The following is a 24,951-nucleotide window of genomic DNA, read 5'->3' on the forward strand; positions in this document are numbered from 1 at the left end:
CTCTGGTATTTGCACATACAACGTTATTGTACTTGTGTGATGCTATCTTTTGCTTACTGAAAAAAAACACCAACTGCTGAAACATTTTTTAGGAAATATATGTAGTAAATTACTTAATGCTGTAAGTACATGATTAGTCTTACCAACTATCAGAAAAAAATCCATTTTATTACATTCTAATCTCTGTATAAGTATTTCCAGAATATGACATGATAAACAGACTTGGGTTCCCCAAATGAAGGCAGATCTAATAAATGGTTATTGAAGATGGTAGAAAAATTGCTGGTGGTGAAGGGTGGAGCTTTGCTTTAGGTTAATCTTACAGCAGCTTATATGAACTTATAAATAAAACCCATCTTTTCTTTCCCTACTCCCCTCCTAGCCTGCACTGCAGTCTATGCAAGTCCAGCTGGTCTGTCTTCTGCTGTTACATGTCTGTTTCTAGGCTATAGCTAAGTTCTACAGTATGCGATAAGTACTTTCTATTTCTTACAGAGCTGGAAGAAGAGGTAGAGGGGAGAAGTTTGCAGGTACCAATTTCCAAGCTTTTAGAGTGAAAAGAAAGATGTTAGGTGTTACCAAGGAGTGAAACCATCATCTAATTCCCCATAGTCTGATAGATTTCAGTTACTGCTCTCTGTGGCCTGATTTGAACAAGCCACATAAAAGTGAACAATGATGAATAGGATTATTCAGTATATGCAAAACATCAGTTGTCATACTCGGAATGAAACAGCCGCATCATTGCTGGCATGCCAGAGACGAACGCCAGCAGTTTGTATTTCAACATGATGATATGTTGGGAATTGGTCCATTGCGAACGAAAGAAGCGGGCAGGATTCTAGTTTTATTAAAAGGCTGCTAAGGCAGCCTTCTGTCATTTGTTGATTTTTAAACTTGGAAGCAAAGCTGCTTTGCTGAGAGTATTTGTTTGAACCTACTCAGTCTTTATTTTTGTCAAAGTGAAAATACACACTGCCAACACAGTTCTAACAAAAGGTAGAATATAGTGTTGTTATATATTTTGTTACAAGTATCTTGAAGAGGTGAAATATGTGTTTACTTCAGAGTCTGAGGATGTGACAAGGAGGAAAAATAGTGGCAGAGAGACTTCTTAGTAGGCAGAACTCATCCCCAGCCTCTTTTGCCAGTATGTTTTATATGGTACAGTTTATATGGTTTAAGGCAGCTGCTTTCCTATAATCATGGCTGTATAGAGAAATAGAAGCAGCCTCAAATGTTTCTGGTCAAAAGCAAAGCTGTGAAGCCTGTAGACTACTGACACCTATAGCTAGCAACTACTCTAAAACTACAACTTTCTCACTTTCCTTGATGATTGGTTGTAGATGCTTTGGCAAGGAAGAAATGCATTTTTTAATATACATCTGTGGTCATTAAGCGTGTGACTTACAAGCTGTGGCCTCTGTTAAAGAGCTTACTGGGGCTGGCTGTTGCGAAGACGGGTTTACCACAGGTGGCACAACTTGCATCTGAATTCAGAAGTGAGGTTTCTGCAGAGGTCTTTCAGGCAAATGAGTATTTTCTTTCAAAGAGCCCCTTGGGATTAGCATCTCCTGAAGAGGACGATGCTGAAAACTCTTACCTTGGGAAAAGGGTTTAATGGATTCCCCTGTCTCTGGGGAGCATTTAAACAGCTTTGCCTTTAACTACATCAATGAGATATAAAATATGTATGAATATGTCTTACTATGCTTTGTGACAAATTGAAGGTGTAAAAGTAAACCCTACTTAGGTAAGGGTTTGCTATATCTTAGTTGTAGGGAAATTAAAAGAAAACCCATGAATGAAATTAGTGGTTTTGTCTCATCTCTTTGAATTGGCAACTTGCTACCTCACTGGGAAGAGCTTAGTCTTTTTGAATCCAAGTGCTTAGTTTTGGTAATGTGTTTTATAGAAATATTTTTCATTTTAAACTAGTATGCCACCTAGAAAACAATGCTGGTGAAAATACTGGGTTTTATAAATGTACCTACTGATACAGCCATCTATTGCACTTCGTTTACAGCAATCCTGGGCAACTTTGGAGTTCTCTGTGCAGCCTTTAAGGATAAGAGATTAACCTCTTTCCCTGGTGGACAAAGAGTTCTTATTTTTCATCTTTTTATGGGACTTTATCCAAAAGTCATCAAAGTCTATGGAAACCACCTTATTTACTTCAATGGGAGTTGAATGAGGAACATGATTTCTGTGGTCCGGTGTAACAAAAACTTTGCAGTAAAGTCATAATTGCATCCAGATGAGTTTCTCTGAGTGGTTTGAAGCAGCTGGTGGAAATGCCTTGATCTGACCAAATTCAGCTATGCCACTTGTTTCTGTATGTGGGAAAATCTGACCCGATCTGGAATTAATTAGTCTGGAAGGAACAGCCCTTGAATGGTCCTTTTGAAATGAGCTTCAAATAAAACGGCAAGAAAATTCTTAATACAAGATGTATCATCCGCTGTGTGTTGCAGAAGGTGTTTTTATCAGTAACTTGGCTTCTAGGATTTTTTATGTGTATTTTTGTGTGCATCAGACATATGTGCCACATGTTGTACAATGATGGTTGTCTTCCTGTCGTTCTGTTTTATTCTGTTTTGCTGCATATAATGCACATTACACAATCTTCTGGGCTAAAACCTCTTTTTACATTAATATACGGGACACCAGACTTGAATTTCTAAGCAAGACTCTAGTTTGGCGATATGGGCATGGGAGCCTGTGCTTTGCTCTGGATAACTTTCTGGACCATAGCTGGGCCCTTTTGTGTATTGCTGTTGAGAAACTAAGAAATATGAATGAAACACTCATGAATAAAACAAAGAAAAACCTGAGTTAAATGGTGAAATGGAGATAAATGTATATGTAACGTCCAACAGCAGGTTTATTCTTTGTGGTGCTCCTCTCTCTGTATGACAGGGCACACAGTGATTCATTCCCAAGCACAGCAGTCTCGGGGCAGAGCATCATCCTGCCTTTGACAGTGTTCAGTAGCAGCTGTTTAAGGAAGACAATAAAAAAAGACAAAAAGCTAGTAATAGCTCACCAGAATTATGTTCCCATCTTCAAAAATGGGCCATAAATGTATCTCACCAATTTAAGTGGAATTATTTGCGCTGTTTCGAGTGAGGGAGATACGAAGACAGTGGCCCTATAACTTTTTTTCCATGAGGTCAGTGCTGAACTGCTGAGCTATTACTGCTTGACCAGAGACCCTGAAAAAATAGGTTGGGGCAAAAGAGAGAAGCAGCTAAAAAGTTTAAAACTATGTGATTTTTTTTTTTTTTTTTTTTGAGAGGGAATGCATTGAATGGAAGAGGCACAAGAATGGAAGCAGTCTTAGGTATGCTTTTAAAAACAGCAATGGTACATAGGACATGTATTTCTTAATGTAAATGGGAAAAGCGAACAAAGGAAGAATTTCAGAGGAACGCACTGATGGAAAACCAGCAAGATGTAATATACTCTCAAGCTGCTGAAACAGAGAAACAAAATTAACTTTTTAAATTCTGTTATGACTAGCTGAGCTGTACTGTAATATAATAAATCTCTCAGTATTATGTAATAAAGTTAGTCAAAAGATGACAAAAGCATAAACAATGTACTAATGAAAAAGCCTTTCAGGACTTGTGTTTAAATTGGATTGTGCCTCTTTGATTTATGCTGGTGTGTAACTACACTTGGCTCAAGTGTTTGTGGAAGCATGGGACAGTGTCCTCTTGCTCGGTTTGCAGTTCCTTTTTCTGTATTTTTTTTTAAGGTTTGGAAATACATTGCTAAATGTCATAGCAGCACTGTCAATTATAGGGTACTGGGAATAGATAAGTCTGTGCAGTCTGAGAATATATTTAGGAACAAGCAAAAAAACGTATTTTACTGTAACATGATAAATGGTGGAATTGCTAGATTGTCTTGGGCTCACTTGGCTCAGCTTAGATGCACATAAAACCCATCAGCAGAAAACTTTTCACTTGAGCAGTATCAATGCATTTTAAGAGGAGACATTCCCCTGGTGTCATTTAGATTGCAGGCCAGAGCTCTGCATGTGTTGATATTTCAGAAAACGAAATACATGCAAATATCCTTTTTTTTCCAATATCGTTTCTGATGGTACCTCTGATGTTGCCATGGTTCTAATGATGGTGGCGACTGCTTTGTTCATGCATAATGTGCATAAGCCTGCAAGCCGTGCAAACCCTGTTAGCCTCTTTTAAAATGAACTGAAAAACTAGTTATATAGATGAATATCTAATTTATAGCTGTGAAAAATGAGAGGAAACAGAAGGGGCTTATCAAGTTCCATACCAGTTTCTTGTGTCTGAGCCTTATTTCTCCTCCCCCGTCTGCTGATAGGAATACCTCTTGGTCCTTCATCAGTATGTTGTTTTCAGCTGTAACATGCAAATACTGTCAATGTTTTAGTATCCCAAGATGCTAGATCTTAGCTCTTTCCTATTTTGAGTCAACATGACAAGAAACCTCTGTTCTGAATAAAAGCACACAGATGTTGGAAGCTGCTCTGTAACGCAAGTTACAAAGAAAGTAGCATAATGCAGTGGGAAAGATTAAAGAAAAAAGATAGTAAAATTGAGTAGTTCTTTGTAAAATGTAATCAACTTAAATGAGGAAAAAAGAGGATAATGCTAACTGCTCCGGGATGAAATAGGATGGACTAGGGGCTTGGATGTGCTCCTGCTTTCAGAATCCTGTTTGCTTCCAAAACTATTCTTGGATTTATTTATGCCTTGCTCTCCAGACAGGCCAGGAGACTCCGTGTGGTAGCAGCAGAGCAATTAGGACAGTACCCTTGTCCTTAGCGATGTGGTACGTCTGTGATCCTGTTGTCTGTTGCAGAAGGCACGTCTGTACTGTCTTACTTGCTCCATTTAAGATGCAGCCCTAGAATCTGACTCGCCGTTTGGCGCTATCCACTCTGCGGGAGGTGGGGATCCCTCGTGCCTCAGCACGCCGGGTGGCGTGGCATGCCAGTCGGCATGCCCTGGCACAGCCCGTCGTCACGTCGCCCGCTGTCTGCAAGGTGGTTACCTGAACAGGAGTGGGTGGGAGGCAGCGTCTGCCTGAAGACGTCTTCTTGAGCGGTGCAGGGATGAGGTAACTCTGTAGGATTTAATGGGATCCATGTGACTTGAGTTGCTAATACCGATACACTGATTTATGTGCTGATGTATATGACAAGCACCGAGCCTCGTTTGAACCCTCCACCCTGCCCTGCATTACGGAGATGCAACGAGGTAACGCTCTTCCCTTCGTGGTCTCAGTCCACCCACACACACCATATGCATAATTTTTCTATAAAGGATGACTGTTGGGATGTATATGATCTGAATTTAAGATAGTTGTGCGTACTCTTTATTTTTCACATACAACTGTTTAGCTATGTAATTTATCGAACCAAAGCTAGTTGTTGAACACCTCAACGAGGCTATTTGTTGTGTTTTGAGAATGCATTGTGTGATGCTTTTTTAATGAAGGTCCTGATATCTGCTATCTTATTTTTCTATAGCTCAACTTCATTGGATGTCTTGTGGTTTTTAATATAAACACTCTTAGAGAATTTTTATGAAATTTGACAATACTATTTGCATAGCACATTACAGATAAATGGTTGACTTTTCAGAAGTGCTTATTGTTGGGTGAATCTCATCGCTGAAGTCGGTGGCAAATCCTTCATTAGTATCAAAACTAGCACAGTTAAGGCAACACACAAGCGCTTCTGGAAATCAGGCGCTAAGAAGGTGTCTGTCTGCTTGCAGGACTGACAGGATAACAAGCTCATTGCTTCTGTTAAAGTGCTAAATTTGGCTATTTGCATAATATAGAGCAGTAACGCTAATTCACAATTCATGACTAAGCCTTTCAGACATGACTGAAATTTGTGAATGCTTTTCAAGTAAATTGCTGGTTTTGAGCACATTTTGTTATTTACTGGGAAGCCAAAATTATAGTCAAGATGCCCAAGCCCAAAAACGGAACGTAATTTGGCATTTGTGCATAAATAGTTCCTGAACAAGGATGGTTGAGAAGTACTGAAATGATTTGGTATTCAGTTGTGCATGTAATAGGTAAATTGGTGATTCTGTGCTTGCATTGTAAACTTACAGGTTTTATTAATTATGCAGCTATAAAGAGAAGAGGCTGCAGTTAAGAAGAGTGAATAAAGATAAACCTTTTTTTTTTTTTGATCAATAGTTAAGGGTAGTGCTAGGACTGGAGAAGCCGTACTTGCTTTAGAGCTGTAAGAGACTCTGGATGGTTTAAAAAGGACTCCTGTGTGTACTATATGCGACTAAAAGATATCGCTGGAGCTTTTCCTGTGGTTGCTGTGCTGGTCTTTTGGTTTAAAAGTAAGATAAAGCATGAGGTGGGGCCTGGGAAGTGTCTGGTGGTGGTGTTCATGGACTGCATGAACCTGTCTCCCAACAGCGGGATCATGGTGTTCCGCGATGCCAGGAAAGTTGTGTGAAGGTGAATGTAGGAGTAGGGGCAGATGTGCTGACTGAAGAGCTGTGTCAGGAGATGAAGAGCTGAAATACAGATAGAAGGTAAAGTCATGTCTGATGTCTGTGATAAACATGATAAAAACTTGCTGAGGAGCATCTTGGATTACAAAGAACTTTTTTGCCTCTTTCATGTCTCACCATAATTAAACGGTCCATTTTTATTCAACTTCTTTCAAATGGGGTTTTAATTAAGCAATAACTAATGAAATATGAGATTAAGCATCAGCAAATCTCTGGCGGTCAGAGATGTGCCCAGGGCAAAGTCCAAAACAGTTTTTTAAAATTTGTGTTTGAAACAAAGCAAAAATAGTTATTTCAGAAACAGGAGACAGATTCTGTGAATTTAAATGCAGATTGAATTAATTTTCATAGTGTTACGCTGAACTGAAAAAAAAATGTAGAATTAAATATGTATCCCTTTTAATGTGGTTGCTATATCATCACTGCAAATTTTAAAAAAATGCATCCGTAACCAGATAAGATTCTATCAGGCACTTTTAATTTTAATTAAGGTTTAACCTATTGGAGGAATATGTATTTAAAGGATTAATTAAAATGCTGTTCACTGTATAAGAGATTTCAGTATAGGAAATGAGTTAATTGTGGTATCATAGGGGATCTGTGCTTTGCAAGCTGTTTTGTGATGCTAAAAAAGCATCTTCTTGCAGATGATAGGGACCTCTTGGGGCAACCAGATGATGATGATGGCCGCCTTTTTGGTTTAGTTTAAATAAAACTAATCTCTGGTCTTGCTGTGTTTGTGTGTGCCAGTCTTATTTCAGTTTCTGTTTTTCTTCAGGGTGGGTGGCTGGCACAAATGCTCAAAATACTTGAGATAATTGGGCATAATTTGATTGCATCATGGTAATCCTGTATCCTGCAAGAAGGGTTTTTAAGATGGTTAAAATACCTTTAAAAATTGAAGTCTTTCAACGCTGTCATTCTTTATAACCTTGTATCGCTGTGGGGTTTTTTTTTTATTCTGCTGAACATAAGAAGTTACTGCTGGAGTTCCTCAAGGATCAGATCATGCCTTATTTAATATTTTCATTAGCAGCCTTTACAGAAGAATTAGATGCACACTAAATAAATTTGCCGACTCCAAAGCTGAGACACGTTGCTGGGGGAAGGACTGGATTATTATGTGAGAAGAACCGCTTTCCTCTGCCGTTAATTGGTTTCAGGAGAATGTCATGTGCTTAAGGACAGATGATATTAATTTCTTCTATAAGCTCAGCCTCATCATTTGGGAGCAGCAAAGAATGAAGGTGTCCTACTTGTATTTAGGAAGATGAGTTTAAACTGCCACAGGTCGAGAAAGGGTAATTAGGATGATGGTGGAAGGATTGGCCAGCCTTTTTACGAGTAGCCTGGAAGAGCGTGGCTTCAGCCTAGAAAAAGAAAACCTGAGAGGAGATAAGATTGCTCTCTATATGTGTAAAAGAGAGGGGGGAACAACCCTAAAATCACAGTTATTTAAGCTAAAGGATGGTTTTAGGAGGAGGCATGGGGTGTAAGTATGGAATCCACTTAGTCTGGCAGGCAGGTAATTTCTCACCCCCTATTTGGTGCTTCCCTGTGGGCACGGTGCCTTGAGCATTAACTAGCCTTGGCAAACCCCAAGGTCAAGCGTTGGAATTAACTGTCTTCGGAGCACATTGATTGGGGAGCTTGCTTTAAACGATTTCTTTGGAAAGAAGGAACAAAGCTTCTAGAGGAGAAGCATTTAAAAAGTGAACATAATGCATAGGCAGTCCTGTCTTTCTTAAGGATTTACTGCTGCTCTTGGTGGTTGCGTGGACGCGCCAGACTTCTTCTGACACCTCTGAGTAGGTGCCAGTCTGTCAGATTAGCTCAACTAAAATAAACCTTTCTCCCACTCCCTGCCTGCCATCGGCCTTTTGAGACAGAATTACCTTTTAAAATGTACTGGGGTGTTTGCTGGGCTCTTATTCTGCGTTTTTAAATGAGCAGAGAGGAGGTGAAAAACGTTGGTCACTTTTAATACTGTCATTTAATGATCTTATTCTTTGAGCCAATGTTTGGGGAGAGATGGCTTATCTTGAGCCGTTCTTTCCTTTCCTTGCATGTTTTCCAGGAGAGTGTCTCCTATTGTGTTAAGCCAATAACCCTTTTTATATAGGTCAGCGTATAGTATTAATGAGCTTTTATACCGTTGTTATAGATGTCACACGCGTTTCTTAGTCAGAGTGGGGAATAGAAAATATTGCTTGGATTTGTTCTTTTCTTTCCAACAGTATACGCGTGAAACAGTTGATCTTCTGATAGAAGGAAAAAAAAAGTTGCTTTTGATTAATCTGAGCCTTTTAGCTTTTGTCATTTAAAATGAAATATCAAAGACCAAACGTTGAGGTGCTTGCCTTGAAAAGTACCTGCTTTAGGAAATGAAGTTTCTGTGAGATAGGTGTACTCGTAATGAGAGAATTTAGAGGACAACCTGCAAGTAAAAGTTGAGGGCTTTTATTTGTCTTCTGAACCCATAGGATGTTCAGAAGTGCTGGGCTGTGGTGAACCTCTGCTTGCAGCAGAGCAATGTGAGTCAAACGGCAGCAGAATTAGTGCTCACAGAGATACAAACGTGGCAGGCTTGGCTTATACCAAGAGTGGCCAGTACGCGCCCAAGTCTCTGTATGGATGGCAGGGGTAAGAAAACAGTGCAGAGCCCAGAAAACAAAGTAACGGGAAAGGTATACAAGTGGCTCATAGAAGGGAGGTGGTAGCGGCTCTCCAAGGCTCTCCCTGCTGCCTTCTTGAGTGTCTGGATTGCAGAGCACGCCAGTAATGTCATCCTTCAGAGTTTCTACTATTTCATTTCTTCCAGCAGCAACCACTCCAGCAAAGATGAGGTAGCCCTAGTGCTGTCACATCCATTTTGTTTTCAGCAAGTTACCTTAGTGAACAAAGGGTTGAACATCTGCAATTTTGCTTTATCAAATGGTCCTGTAAATGCTGCACACAAAGAAAAGTGGAAGCTGAACACATTTGAAAATAGCTTAATAAATTAGTATTAGTACTGTAATTTGCTCAGTCTTTACTTTTGTGTTTTGGCTACTTAGCAAAAATTTCTTGGAAGAGCTATTAATTTTACCATAAGAATGATGATGCTGTATACAGAAATATATCTGACCATATGTTTGTATCTTTAGTTTAAAGGACAGTGACTGATGAAACTTAACTTAAAAGGAAAAAATGAATTATTATTATTATACACTATATTTTTGAAGAAAATGGAGAATTATGGATGGATTTAGATGGATTTAGAGCCCTAATTTTCTTATTTGCGCTATGGCTGTGTATAGAACATGCTTTTGAGAGTTCAGGCTAAGTGTCATCTGAAGAGCATTCTTGAACGGGAAAGTGAATATCACGATTTTTGCAGTGTTAAACAGATGATCTGATATGTACTTACATGGTTTTCAGTATTGTGTAGCTGTTGCTGTATCTGGTTTCTCTGGCATTTTATGCTGATTCCTTCTATTGCTGCTACAGTTGAGCTAAGAACTACTGTCAAGTTGTAAGATGTCTTTCAAGCTGATTACAAGAACATTTAAGAATCATTAGTAAAGAAAGAATATTACAAAAAGGCCTTAAACCATTTTTTTAAAAAAGATTTTTCTGGACACAAAATACTTCCAGGTGTTTAAAATCAAGTTGGAATATGGAAGTTGGTCACTACGGTGGACAGGAGTGGGTTTTTTTCTTTTAATTTCCTGCTGGTTTCATTCTAACACAAACCACCTGCAATTATCATCCTTGCCTTTCACCATATAGGGCATGTTTTTTTCCTAGGCAGGTACAATGATTATTCCTGCAAAACTGTCAATTTAACAACAAACCCCCCAGCACTTTGCAGTGTTCAAGGAACCTGCACCATCAGCATATAATCGTGTGTCACAGGTATTAATTAGTGGGTGATCCTTTTACCATTAGAGAAATAGTCAAATCTGGGTTAGCCCCCAGGGAGAATAAGAGTTTAAAGGTCTTGGACAACTTCCTAGTGCCCGCGTATCAATTGGACGCCTCCCTGTTGTGCTTCAGCGGTTCAGGGAAACCCTGGCAGTTTTTCATGTCCTGTGCTGAGGTCTCTTGTCTGTGGGCTCACAGTGCTCCTGTCCTCTTTGGAAAGAGAGAGATGCTTCAGGTTGGGACTGATGTGTCTTGGGACTGATGACGGGGCTGCTCTTTAGGTGTCCATCCTGCACCTGAACAGGTGATGCACCATAAAGTTATACGGTTTACTCATATGAGGTCATTGGGAGGCATAATGCCCTAAAACAACCTTGGTGCTCCTCTTAATTTTTCTGTTAACGGACCCCCCCAAAAAAAGAATTAGGTCTTGTAGGAGTTAATTTTCTGTATCTTGGCAGTGTCTGAAACTTATTGGAGGAGCTGAGGACCACTCCTTGCCTTTCTGTTCTCACTGCTGTTGAGTCTGTGGTCCTTTTTAATAGAGCACTAACCTGCTCAGCCAAATGGTAAATGTCATGGAGATAGCTTCCTGTTTGTGTGGGGTTTTTTGTGTGAGGTGAAGCAAACTTCAGTAATCCCTCATCTGATCGTGGTGAATAAATTTGATGTTGCTTTTGGGCATACTTATTCCGTATCCTCTTTCTCACTTGTTTTCAGGACATAAATGACACTAATTTGTACTTGCACAGTTCTGTCTTGATTACCTAGCAGGCTGCATGATGTGAAGATTAGCGATGGCGTTTTGAAAGACCAGACACTTGCCGGTGTCTTTAAAGTTCTCAACTGTTTCTTCCTTGTGTGATCAAGCCCCAGGGTGAGGTGTCAGAGGCAGCTTCCTACAAACAGAAACGCAGTAGAATCACTGGCTTGTTTGTCGGATGAAAGTTCATCCTAATTTTTTTTTTTCAAAGGCAGCAGTGTGTGTGGTTGTCCCTTGACCAGACCTAGCACAGGTAACAGCGGAGCATTGGGAGCAGCTGCATGAGCTTCTGGGCAGGGGAAAAATGTCTTTTCCCCCTCCATACTGGCATTTTAGCAGGTTGTGAGAGGTCAACAAGTGCCTTGGCAGGTCTCCAACCCCTGTTGATGCCCTGCATGGTTACTTCCCTATCTTGAGGAATACCACTTCAGTCTGGGGAGGGCTTGAGCATGTCCTAGGTGGGTTCATCAGTTGATGGTGATGGACCCGAGTGTACTCAGATGTGAGCAGCTTCTTTTTAAAGACATTTTCCTATTTGTTGTCTCTCTGGTTTATGGCAGCGCTGTAGAGATTTTTATGAATGACTTTGAGACTACACATTTTATTCAGATTGACTTGCAAACCTTGGAAAGAGATTGGTGATGTGGGGATTTGACCTAATATCTTGCTAGAACTAGTGAGCAAAACGGAGTAAGAAATATTTTTAAGAGCTAGATTTATTTTGCTTTTCTTAAAAGTATTTTGCTGCTGAAATCTCTGCATCAGTCAGTTGCTGCAGAAGTTTTGCATAATCCAAACCAGGCTTTTGTTAATACTTCGCTAGTATCCTTTCAACCCGCTGAATGCGTTTTAATTGATTTGGAGGGATTATACTGAAGGATAAAGTTAGCCTTTATTAGCAGGAGGTGAAGAATAGGTAATTTGTAATATATATATATATATTTTTTTTTTTTTAAATAAAGCAGCAGTATTTAACATGGCAGTGTGTGCTTTCAGTACAGTTAGGTATTCTGTGGAGGAAAAATAAACTACCTGTCAGAAATGCGCTGATTACAGCAGCTTGCCCAGAGCTAAACTTGTTGCAATAAAACCTCCCAGACCGGAACGGGGTGCCGTTTGCACTGTTCGCCTCCTGAGTTGTTTTTGCAGCATGTAAACCTGAAGCCAACAGCTGTCAGGTTGCAAATGGCTGAAGAGCTGCGTGGTGAGGCACTATTGAGCTGCGGGGCTCCCGGCCTTTGGAGGAGGTATCAGCCAGGCCCTGGCAACGGTGGCTGGAGCCTGGAAGGAGCTGAAAGCATGGGATTAGAAGAGCTTACATCCTTTGACTTTGTACCGCATCACTGGATTGAAATCACTTTGATAAGTGCTCTTTGAGGATTTTGCAGGCTTGGTTGTTTTTTGATTTGTTTGGGGTTTTTTTTGAAGTCTCTAGAACTAGACGCTGGGTTGGTTGCCCTCTAGTTTTACAGCAACACTAGCATTAAGTTTGAAGTGGACATTAAGACAATTGAACCTATACTTACCGTATCAGTGGGGTGCTCCTTCATGGGGTGCAGACTATCACCTTTAAATCAGTATCAAAGAAAGAGACTCCTTCCCCTCCCTTCCCAACGTGATGCAGTTGCTTTGGGAACAAAATGCGTTTCTTGCATGAGCAGCTCCATAGGTCCTTTTGTCAATATAGCTGGGTTTGTGAAAGTTTGTGAATTTTATTTATTTTTTTAATCAGTAAAACAAGGAATCTACGTGCAGCATATTGTAGCACACTTTTTTTCCCTAATTGGCATCCTAGACTAATGTCCTTCATTTCCCTCTCCCATCGTTAATGCCATAAAACCTAAACTGACAAACTACTTTTTATGCTTTTAATGTTTAATGACTAAAGTGATACAAATGTTAAAAGAGTCAGTTAATAACACAGGCGAAGTGGGAAGATGATGAACTGTTCTGCACAAACTTCCATTTACTTTTGTGCAGAATGTGTATTGAAGAATATGGGGGGGAGGTCTTAATGAAACTGTGCCCATGATAGTTGGCTTTGGGTATGAATGTATGAATTCAAAGAGACCGAAACTTTAAAACTTATTTTGCAGGTAAAACTGGGCATTAAGGCAAATCATCTATGCTTGAAAGCAGTGTCATTTGTTCTCTTTTCTTTTTCTTTTTTTTTTTTTTTTTTTTAGTGTAACATAGGATAGTAATAGATTTCAGTTTGGTACAAAATTTTTTGGCCAAACCCAAAAATCTGGCACTTTTTTTTTTTGGGGTGAAACCACTCCCCATTACTGTTGTTTGGGTGCCTTTGGCTCCTCTTAATGCCCCTGTCTGCACCCAAGGAACGCAATGATCAGTGCAGCCCCGTCATCCATTGGGTCCCCAGGCCAGCAGATAATGAGAAAGACCTGAGCACTTACTGACACAGATAAGCTATGACAAACCAAGTAGCTATTCTTATTTTCACTATAATTCAATTTTCAGTAGTAGAAATGTCATTTTGTGGTATGCATTTCTCCCCCAAAATTCTCTTTAGTTGGTCTTGTTTATTTGGACTTCCTATGTTCAAATATGGACCAGAGGAAACTAGCAGCATTGAGAGCAGCTTCTTAGGAATATCTGATTCTTTTCTCCCCCTCCCCTGCCCCTAACATCATGTACTTGTAAGCTCAGGTAACAGTGGAGATTTCAAAGGTAAACATTTTGTGATGTGCCTACCTTGGATTTAATTGCAAACTCTTTAAGGAGGGTTTAGCACTATTCCGCTATATATCAACAAGTACAATTAGCATTGAAGAGGTTTTTACATGCAAATCAGTCTTGTTTATGGAACAAACTCTCTCAATGAGCTTTATTAAAGAAAGAAACAGAACAGCAAGAAGAGCTTAGAGGTAGTAATGGTCTTGCTAGTGCTCAACCTTCTTGACCTTTCAGGGTGCTGACAAAACATTTTCCTGTAGTCAAAAGCAGGAAGATACGTAACTCAAGAGCTGAGCAGTCTGAGACAGTCATAGTTGAGCTGCCGATGTTCTACATTCAGTTCCATCGCTGCCTTTTCTCCTTTATCTACGGAAATGGCTTGAGGTCAGCTATGTAGCTCTGCAGCAATATTCTCCTGTAGCTGACTTTTCACTTCATATGGCTGCTAAGTGCTGAGTTTCAGCAACCAAAACAACTTCCAAGATCGGGGAATACTGTGGGCTTTTTCTTAATTGTTGTTTTGTTATGCTGTATGTCAGTTCTGTATCGGGGAGAAAGAAAAAGGTTTTTAGTGGATGAAGTAGGTAACATACCATTAAAGGTGTTCTTAAGGGTAAAATACTTGCTTTAAAGACATATTAGGCACAGGGATTCTGCATTATCAGCCAATGCCCTAAAATTATGTTTACTTTCTGGGTTAGCACTTTCCCCGCATACAGCTTTCTGTCTGTTACTGAGCTCATGTTCCTTATGGGCACTAAAGTATTCTGTCAGGCTTCAAAAATAAGCATCTTCAACATTTCTTGTGAAGGTGATTGGAACCAGGTAAACCAGCAAACAAAAAGATTTCTGTAGTTGTCCAAATTCTTGTGGTGGTGGTCATTCTGTGTAGAAAATGAAAATAAACTGAGTTTGTAGTTTATTTCCTGTTAAAGGAATGCAATGCAAATAACTTTTTGTTTCTGATTAATGTGGTGTAAACAGGGGACGAACATATAATACATGCCATCAAAAAGTGCATAGGGTTTATACAGGCTTGGGTTTTGCATGTACTTCTGGAGTAAGGGATGTAATGGGACTTCTGAAATCCTCTGCTTTGTCAGAACGTTGGCATGCCTGGCTAGAAGGATTTACCTTTTAAAAATTATTTACCATTGAATCCATGGAGAAACAACACTTAAGTTTAAGGAAACCAAATTAACCCCGCTTGATGTGTACAGAGCTATAGCCTAAGAGGATGTGTAAGGTAAGGATGCTTTCTCTTGCTCTGAGCTGCTAATGCTTATTCTAGTAATTTAGGAAATGATGTTAACAGAGCAGGCTCAGAATTGGACAAAGGCTTAGATTGGACGCAGCCTGCTGTGTATTACCCAGCCTGAAAGATTCCTGCTTCTGGTCCATAACTGTGTATGTAAATACAGCTGCTCGTGTGCATCTCAAAATTAGCAAGTCCCAAATTTTGAATAGGTACTTACAGTGATGAAAACTGATCTCATTACCCTAGTGCAATTCTTGCAATAAAAGCAAGACTTCAAGTTAAAATCCCAAAAATTGTTATTGTGAGGAGAGATGGGAAAGGAAAGTTTGTGGGGAGCTCTTTTGCCCCACCAGCACCTGCCTTAAGTATGTGTTGGTGTGGGATAGGTGCTCACTTAAAATTGCCAACAAATTCACTTTTGTATCCAATGAAAACTGCAAGATTTGGAGTGAAATAATTTATGCCTCTTAAAAAAAAAAAAAAACCCAAACCCAACAAAAAAAAAACAATAAAAAAGAAAACTCCCCAAACTAAACAACACCAATCCCCACCCCCCAGAAAACATCTGTGTTCATGTAGAAAGCCAGTTGCCTCGTAGACATTTATCAGGTTCTAAGACCACTGGAGGAAAACAATATTACAGAAATCGGATGTGCATTTCTGATCTAAATATTTAAAAAAAACAAAAAAAATTTCAAAAGTTCAATTATGCAGAATACGTGCATAATTCTATCCTTTTGTAAATTGTGTTTCCAGACTTAATTAAAGAACATCACGCAGTCCCTTGATTTTTGAACGAGTAAACCTTCCACGGCTGCATCTATAGATAGATATTCCTTAAGCTCAGCAAGGGGACAGGAGCGCGCTAGCACTTGGCTATGGTCCGCTCCCCTTTTTTTGATTACTTAAGAGGGCTGTTCAGGACAGAGTATCAGCCTGTATGAATACTATCGACCAGCTTAACAAGTCAGATTATTTAATTAGCCCTATTAAGACACTTCTATTTTTATAACTTATTTCTGAGTGCTCTTGCTAAGCTTAGAAGGTCCAGCTTCCAATTCCAAAAAGTGTTTTTAGCTTATATAGTTGTTAGTAGTCTTGAGGGGCTTCACACCATTACTCCATGACATTTTCATCTTAAGAAAACACAAAAAGGCTCTGAAAAGCAGTTGAAGTCAGGTAATAGACTTCTGCGACCTGACCTCCAGGTTTCGGGTGTAGGACATTTATGATGTCCACACACAATGGACATTTGCTCAGTTTCCAAAATGTGAATTCTGCGCCTTTGCCTTAGACCACCGATAATCCAGAGGATGGTTATTTAACACCCATTTTGTTGGAAGCTATCACTTAGACTATCGTAAAATGATTATCTTGCTTGATGTCCAGTGCTGGTAAAACGCAGGTGATGCTTGTTTTGAGCTAGATGCTCTGTCACTGTTTCAGTGAGATCCATGTACTTTGTGTGTGGGGTTTTTTTAATCTAGATTTTTTTGAGGAGCAGGAAATGATTTAATGAAAGAACTGTTAAAATTAACCCAAACTCTCATGTTTACCAAAAGAAAAAACTTTTAAAGCACCTGTGTCCAGAATCTGGTACCTGTGTCATGGTTGTACCTTCAGAGTGTTTGAAAAGGCTCTGATTTCATCACAAGGGTGGAACTCCTACTCCACCACCCCCAAAATTAAATTAATTTGCAAAGAAAAACAAAAAGGTGTTAAATTTTTATGTCCAAATTCAGTCAATGGGCTTTTTCTTTCTGGCTAAACCACTCTGGGCTAGTTTGGAAGAAGAAACTCCCCAGTTATGGAGTAGCTTTGTACTTTGTAAAAAAAACCCAACTTCACAGGTGGTTGTGCTGGCTTGTGGCTTGAAGCTTTTGTGGCTGTTCTGGTATCAGTAAAGAAACAGTTAATTAAACAAAGGTCGGTCCCAAGGTGATGCTGAAACAACATACGGATTTGGAAGCAAGGTTAAGGTGTTTTGAAAGCAGAGGGTATCTGTGCGAATTACGGTTCCATCCAAAACTATCCCAAACGAATGTGGTTTGGATAAATCCAGGCAGATGGCATCTGCTAGCTCACGTCTGAAGATCTTATCCAACTTCAGCTGCAGGTGAATATGCAAAATTGCATCCTCTTACTTAGCAGAGAAGTCTGTTTATGTGCTTTAGTGTGTTATGTCATCAGTAAATTATTTTAATAGCGAATAAGGCTTTATTACTTTTGCTCTTGCTTTATTGCATTTGCTGCTCTACATTCAATATGTACAGCATTGGCACAATATAGCTTGCATGCTAGCTAGTGCATTAGCAGAAGAAATGGTAAACGTGTTCCAAGACCGTAATACTTTGAATGTGGTACTGTTAAAGCCATGAGAAAAAAAAAACAAAAACAAAAAAACAACCAACCAAAACAACCCAAAAAACCACAAACAAAAAACCCCAACAGTTGTTGCATTTCAGGCTGCTGTACAAAGCTAACAGCCTATAAACAGAGCAAATTTAGTTCTGGAAGGTACTGAGATGAGTCAAAAACTAATACTGTTTCCAAAGTATCAGGGTGTTTTTTGGAGTCAGCTTCAGGTTAAAACAGAACTGTGAGCAATTCAAGATAGCAATATAAATTAAAAAAAAGGGACGATAATAAAGAATGTAAAAGATACTTGGCATAGATTTCTAATATGCGGGATGCCAATTAAATTCATTCTGCACAGAGGTTTAGGCAACGCTGAAAAAAATTCCACTCCTTGTTCCTCAATTAAATATTGAACAGTACACTGAAATAACATGGAATTAGAAAATTGAGATAAATGTAACGTGGATTAATGTTATTTTGATAAATGTGTTGAGTAAACTGCTCAATGTAGTAAGCCGATTTGCCTACGTATATAACTGTCTAATAGAACGGATTTATGTATGGTGCTAGAGAGCATTGCATGCTGTAACTGCAGCGCTATAAGTAGAAGAGTCTTGAAGAGATGGGCATGACATGGAGCAGAATAGAAATCTATAAATATCCAAAGAAAAACCCACAGAGTTTAGTTTGAAATCAATCTTTCACTTGCCAAATTAATCTTAATATTATGCGCGTTGTGTAAAAGTTGCTGTAGAACCTAAGGAAGATCTTGTATGCATGGATGTGCCATTTTTTCCATTGACACCAATGGCGGCAGGAGGACACCAGTTCTCCCTGCAAACCTGGGCTGGTTCTGTGCAGAGGACAGAATCACTTGTCCAGGTTTTCACCCTCTTTCTAGTGGAGGTGAACCAGCACTGACAGGGCCAACCTGCTAAAGTTGCTTTGGGTTTGTCTCTCAGTACATAAACTTTGCATGAAAGTCCTAGTACTTAAGATTGACATGCAATGATGTCCTCCTCAAATGGCAACTTTTTTATAGCCCTTGTGACCTTTATGTGGCATCACTGGAGACGTGCAGTAGATGGTATGTAGCATTACCAGGCTACCTCTGGGTGAGGTGCCTCAGAAGAGGCATGGGAGAGTACTCGTTGAGTGTTACATTTTTACCTTTTTTCACAACTCAAATTTGGAGTCAACTAGGAGAGACGTTTTCATGTAAATAGCTTGAAAATCCAGCAAAACCTATTTAATTTTGTTATTGGAGAGCCAATGGCAAAGGACTAGTAATCTGTTGCCAGTGACTCTGCCTTTAAATGTATCTCTGATGTAAGGGGTCCCTATATGGTAGCTTAGATGACAAAACAGGTCAGTCTTCTCCATCTGTGTTGATTTTCCTTTCTCGCTTACTGCTCAGGAAGCCTTTTGCACAAGAATGTAATGAGGCTCCATGTGCTTAAGTCTTGGCTTTCTTGCCCTTCCCTATATTTGTAGCTGACAGGAAAACAGAGCAAAATAGTCTTTAGTGCGTTACACTGAGCTGAGCACACAGTTGTTTAGCATAACATGCCCCTTTCTGTTACTTCTGGCATAGTGGATCCAATCACTGCTCCATGTGAAGAAGACGATGTGATTTGGGTAAGGTTGTTGGGGAAGCACAGTGCTTCTCGGTCTGGGACTCCTCCGCTCCTCTGGAACTGCAGGAAACAGTACCATGACACAGGGGGGTCTGGAGAGGAACTTCCCTGGGTACATCTGGAAAATGAGGGTGAAAAGAGCTGTGTGTTACTGGAAGTTTTGGGTCTGCGCAGTTAAGACGGATCCCTGGCAGGAGAATTGTTTGCACGCTGACTGCTGAAACCATCAGTCTTGGCGTTTGTCACTGTTTTTTCTTGTCATCTTCCATCCTTTACCACTCTTAGGGAAATGGACTGGACAAGCACTGCTAAAACTCTCTTAAAATTGAATTGTTTGGTATACATTCCTTCTTGTCCGAGATTCTCCAAAATGTTAAGTATTTTTCTTTCTGTTTGCTGTTTCTGATGAAAAAAACCCCATATCTCAGAAGGTAGTAACTCCATGCCTTCCCTCCCTTTCATTATTCACACTTCAAAGTAGTGAAAACTTGTTTTCAGAGTAATTAATAACAAAGAAACCCGGCAAGTGTAATACTGTCAAGTTGAGCAGAGAAAAAGATGAAGCTCATGACCTGAAAAGTAGTAGCTTCTGAGTGGGTTTCCTGTCAGTGCACTGCAGAGGTACAGCATTATTTTGAACTAACTTTCCAACTTTATTCATCAACAAGACCAATATTTTTCATAGTTATGTTACGTATGAAAAAGTGGGTATTTTATTTTATTTTTTTTCCTTTTTTTGAGTTTTTAAAAGCTTGATACATGTAGCGTTGGATCAAGGCACACACAAGACTGGCCAAAGGGCGTACAAAGCACTTTGGTTTTTAGTTGAAGAAACAAATGATTATGGCAACAAAGAGTGGCTTGGGGCTTAAACATGAAATAGCTCATAGTTTAGTAGGAAGGCAGAAGGAAACATGTTACCTTACAGATTTATCGAGGAATTTCTGGAAAACTGTGACAGTAATGGGCAGTATTCCTGACTGTAATGGCAGTGTACTTAACATGTACCTGGTTACCATTTGAGTATATGTTTTAAAATAACTGTATTCCCCAATTGTCTGCTTACCTTCATGACTAAAGTTTTTGAGACCTTGCTTACATTGCCTGGTTTTTTTTTTGTTCTGCTCTTTTTTTTTCTTATGAAACTGTACTTTCAGCCCTTTTTCTGTCCAAAGCAGTTTCTAAGTGTCTCCGTCCTCCTGCCCTTGCCTCCCAAATACCTGTGACCATCCATCACAGTTTTCTCTGTAATAAGCAGACCACTGGCTTTGACAACCAGAAATCTATCCCTAAACCATGTATCTACCCCCTTGGTTTGTAGAGCCTAGTGCATTTTTTTAATTCCTCATTAGGAATTTAATATGCTTTCTTCCAGGGATCTTTTTTTTTTTTACGTGTCAAAAGCTTCAGTCTCATGCATGTCATAGATCTGATTTTTTTTTCTTTTAAACTGGATTTCACCATTGTTGAATGGATATATCCAGACAGCTGATATTGCCCATTACTACACGCATTTTTGTTTATTGAATATTGTTGTAGTTTACAGACTTAATAGACCCCACATTGAAAGTTCTGTGAGTTTTTGCAACCACTTCTTGACCTTCCTGATTTGCCAGGTTCAACATTATTTTATTGATACCAAAGTGAAAAATGGCCTGTGCTTACACTTACAAGGATCTCAGATGAATGTTCTGACTGCTTAACACGGCAAGAAAATTCACTTTCACAGTCAACAAGTCATCTTACTCAGTAGAACACAAAAGTTAAATGGTCTGTAACTTCAATATTAGCAAGGAAAATACAGTACAAATTACTAAAAAATACTAAAATATAGAATTGTGGTCAGGTATCCCCACTACATTAATCGCAGCAGTAGCCTGAAATTTGAAACTTTTAATAAAAAGTTCTTAAATATAAATTATATGGCAAATGTACAGTACATTGCTTTGTCAGTCTTTTAATCCAGTGTTTTGCAGTAGAACAGCAACTGTTAAGTCAGTCTTTTCTTGTTTTCTTTAAAAAACAAAACCAAACCAAAAAAACCAACAAAACCCAAACCAGTTTTTCATGTCCTTCAGTATCATGAGTGCGAATGATCTGAATCTGGAATACCACTGTCTCTGTAGCTCCTGTTACTACTGCTTTCACTGTGGCTGTTCTTGTACAGATTCATGCCGTTAGGGGGGAAAATGGTGTGTATTACAAATTCCTCCTTGGACACTTGGTCGTTGGTTATTGGTATCATCTGGAAAGAAGTCTCCCTGATTTCTAGGATGGAGTTATCCTTCTTGGTTCCTGCTTCAGCGTAGTCATCTTTTCTCCGGCGTCCCTTGCTGTACGTGCAGTTCCGGGAAAACAGGGACCCGTTTCTGTGGACATACCAGCAGACCAGAGCCAGCAGCGCTATGGCCACCAGCGCCACTGCCCCACCAATGATGGCGGCCAAGGGCAAGCTGGAGTTTTTGTAAGGTTCTTTCTCCTGCTCCCGATTAAGGGTTGTGGTAGGGTTGTACATCTTAAGAGGTGCCGTCTCAGTCTCGATGCATTCGGGCGTTTCATCGGAGAGATAGATGTTGCTGGTTTCCATGGGAACCATGCATACACGGTATGGCGATTCTGGTTCAAGAGCTGTAAGCAAATAGTCATTTCTGTCGCCTGTAACTATCGTTTCAGTTATAGATCCAAAGGCAGGGCTGTGACCCATCTTGAGCCAGCTCAGTCTTAAAGCAGTCATTGGTAGTGCAACTTTCCAGGAGATGTGAATAGTCTCCGTGCTTACGGATTTCACAAATATTGTAATGATTTTGCGTACTGGGCTTGCTGTGGTTCTGTAGTTTTTATTTAGGTTGGGAGTCTTGATGTCTGGTTGTTTGGTCACAGAAACCGGCCAGCGTCCCTGGGCCGGGTATAACGTGTTTGGTACCGCAGTAGTGATTTGGATGGTGCTTATCATGCCATCATCCTTACAATCAAATAGCTCTGCATTAAGGTCTTTGATAGCCATTCCACGTACTTTTTCTGGTGCCTGACACATCAGTCCACGTACGTTAACTTTTAAAGGCAATGACTGTAACCAGTCGCGTACCCATTTCATTTTGCACCCGCAGTGCCAAGGGTTGTTGCGAAGAAAAAGTTGAGTTATGTTGTCCAGATCATCGAAGACACCCTGAGGTAAATTGCTAATATTGTTATTGGACATATCTAGTCGATACAACTGCCTTAAGTAAGAGAAAGCATTCGGTGGCACACGGTTTATGTGGTTTTCTTGAAGATAAAGCTTTCTTAGGTTTGTGCCCGGCAAATTTACTGGTGCGGCTGTGAGTGAATTGCGGACCAACGACAGTTCTGTAAGATTGACTAGATTAATGAAGACTTTGTCTCCTAATCCATGGTTATTTAGAAGATTTCCATCTAAAACAAGGCGTTTTAGATTTGTAAGGTCTTGAAGGGACAGCTCTGAAATCGTGGAAATACGATTGTCATCCAAGCGTAGCTCTTCTATTGTTTTAGGCAAACCCCAGGGAATGGTGCTAAGGTGATTTCGAGAGAGGAAAAGAAGTCTGAGATAGATGTTGTCCCGGAAAGCTCCATCCTCAATGCTAACAGCGGAAACGGAATTATCATCCAAATGCAGTTCTTCCAGATAAGGAATTTGTGAAAGTGAATCATAAGTAATGGTCCTTATATTATTCTCCTGCAAATGCAGTTCCTTAACGTATTTAGGGAGGTTAGTGGGGAATTCATCTAGGCTGTTGTGGTATAAATATATTCTTTCCACCCTAAGCAAGTTCTTCAGTTCTGAAGGAATCCCAGCATTATTTATTTGATTGTTCTGTAGGAAGAGGGTAGTAGCATCCTCTGGGATTCCTGTAGGAATAGACGTCAAATCGCGATCATTACAATATATGAAACCCACATCACAGCGACATACCGAAGGGCATGGTTTGGCACTAACAGAATAAGGTGCCATGTCAAGTAACAGCCCTATTTTAGTCCAAACTAGGAAGATGCTCCAGGTTATACTAATCATGGTCAGGAATGATGAGATTTGTATACAGTTCTGATCTTCAACAATCTAAAAAAACCAAACAAACAAAATTATCCAGATCATCAGTGAAGAAACTGCAATCAAAATTCAACTTCAACATTACAGAAAACATCTGAAATGCATGTATTAAACTAAAATTCAAGCTCATAGACACATTTTACTTTCTTTTCCTTACATCAATAATTGTACTACTTCTTGTACTAATTCAATTAAGTTAACAGGTTATTCTCCATAGTAATTGAAAATAACATAATCAGGTATGTCTGCTCAGTGAATAGTTTAGCTTAAGCAAGAAGGCTTTTTCTAAGGATTCCTTCACATTTCACGTGTAGAGGCGATCTTTGTTTGCAGATACCAGACAGGTTACAGAGCTGAAGTCACACCAGAGCTCAAGTAAATCATTCTGTATCTGAAAGATAAGAAGTAATTCCTAAGCCAGCTAACTAGCCCAGGAGCCCTTAAGTGAACTATAAAACCCTTACCAAACCCACAAGTTTAGTGGTAGCTATTTTGGAGGTTCTGAAAAGTCCTAATGGCAAAGCATAAAATGCAGACAAAAGAGCAAGGGCCAGTGCTCAACATCATGTCATGTGTCTTACAAATACTGCAGCTTACTTTTCTTGGGTTTTGAGCTGGAGTGTTTAGAAGGGAGAATGTTACAATTGGTAGGTAGGCAACAACCTGACATAGCTGGTAGAGCTGTGGCTTTCTAGTTGACTGGATGGAATATTTCATTACATGCTTAATTTCATGTTGAACTATTTGTCATTCTCATAAGTCTTCTTACTAAGCAGTACACTAATAAGAGACTATTTGGCAGGTTTAACCACATTTTCCCATCTTATTAGTTCAAACTGTGCAGGGTAGGATAATATAAATTAACTCTTGAGACTGAAATTGTACTTTGCATTAGCAGTGTGTTTGTACATTGAGCTCACGTAATTAGCATTTTTATAGCTTTTAAGACAACATAATTCAATTACCATTGTAATTAGGGTTGTGAGAACTTCTGTAAGATGACCTATGCATTAAGCGGTGTCACGACCTTTTTTCTTGTGGGTTCATATATTAATTGAACTTTATTCTCTGAGGCACAAAAGGGAAAATAAATTAATATTGATCCTACCGTATTTAAAGGTATGAGTAAATTTTGTGCTTGAGGATATCCAGTAAAGGAATGTCTTTCTCGCAAGTCACTCTCACGGTTTATTCCATGGAGCTGTGTTTTTTCTCAACGGTGTTTACTCAGATGGTCCTTCTTGGTGGTGTGTGCTTCCTGGCTCCTGGCACGATACTCAATGAGCATTCCAACCAAGATTTATCATGGTACCTAAGCACACCAGGCCAGGGCGTAGAAAAGCTTCAGCTTCCCTCTATTTTTGTCCTCATGTAAAGTCTGTGAATGAAGAGCTTCTTTTGTTTGGTTTAATGCCTTTAGCAGGAATTACGTTCTTTGTAACTCTTACAAACTCTTCTGTGCAGCGTAGTAGTTGGAGGTGGTAACTTCAGCGCCGCATGACAGAAACTATTCATTATGCTGAGGCTTGAAGGATGGTAGCCTCTTCAGGAGGTCAGGGACCGGGCTGCTTTCTCCTGTCCAGAATTATCCAAGTATAAACTTTGTACAGTAGCTACATCCCAATACATCCATGCCTTTTTGAGAGAACCGTTTTCTACCTCTCACTTTTTAACACTTCTTCCAAATTTGTAATGCAGGAAAGAATTCCTCCTGCGCTGCAAGA

The 24,951-nt window shown here is 39.6% G+C and overlaps 2 protein-coding genes across 5 annotated transcripts in view; one reads left to right on the plus strand and one right to left on the minus strand.

The window, feature by feature from the left end:
• The window catches only part of MACROD2 (mono-ADP ribosylhydrolase 2), an 877,957-nt gene that overhangs the window by 85,226 nt on the left and 767,780 nt on the right, over positions 1-24,951 (plus strand). The window lies entirely within an intron of this gene.
• Positions 21,242-23,191, minus strand: FLRT3 (fibronectin leucine rich transmembrane protein 3). Its single transcript, XM_009959900.2, has one exon. The coding sequence runs from the start codon at positions 23,189-23,191 to the stop codon at positions 21,242-21,244; it is 1,950 nt and encodes a 649-aa protein (XP_009958202.1).

This window comes from Leptosomus discolor, chromosome 2, assembly GCF_034619465.1.
Source record: "Leptosomus discolor isolate bLepDis1 chromosome 2, bLepDis1.hap2, whole genome shotgun sequence".
NCBI classification, from domain to species: Eukaryota; Metazoa; Chordata; class Aves; order Leptosomiformes; family Leptosomidae; genus Leptosomus; species Leptosomus discolor.

Coding starts and splice junctions, on each gene's coding strand:
- FLRT3 (XM_009959900.2), bottom strand. CDS start 23,191: ATGATTAGTATAACCTGGAGCATCTTCCTAGTTTGGACTAAAATAGGG.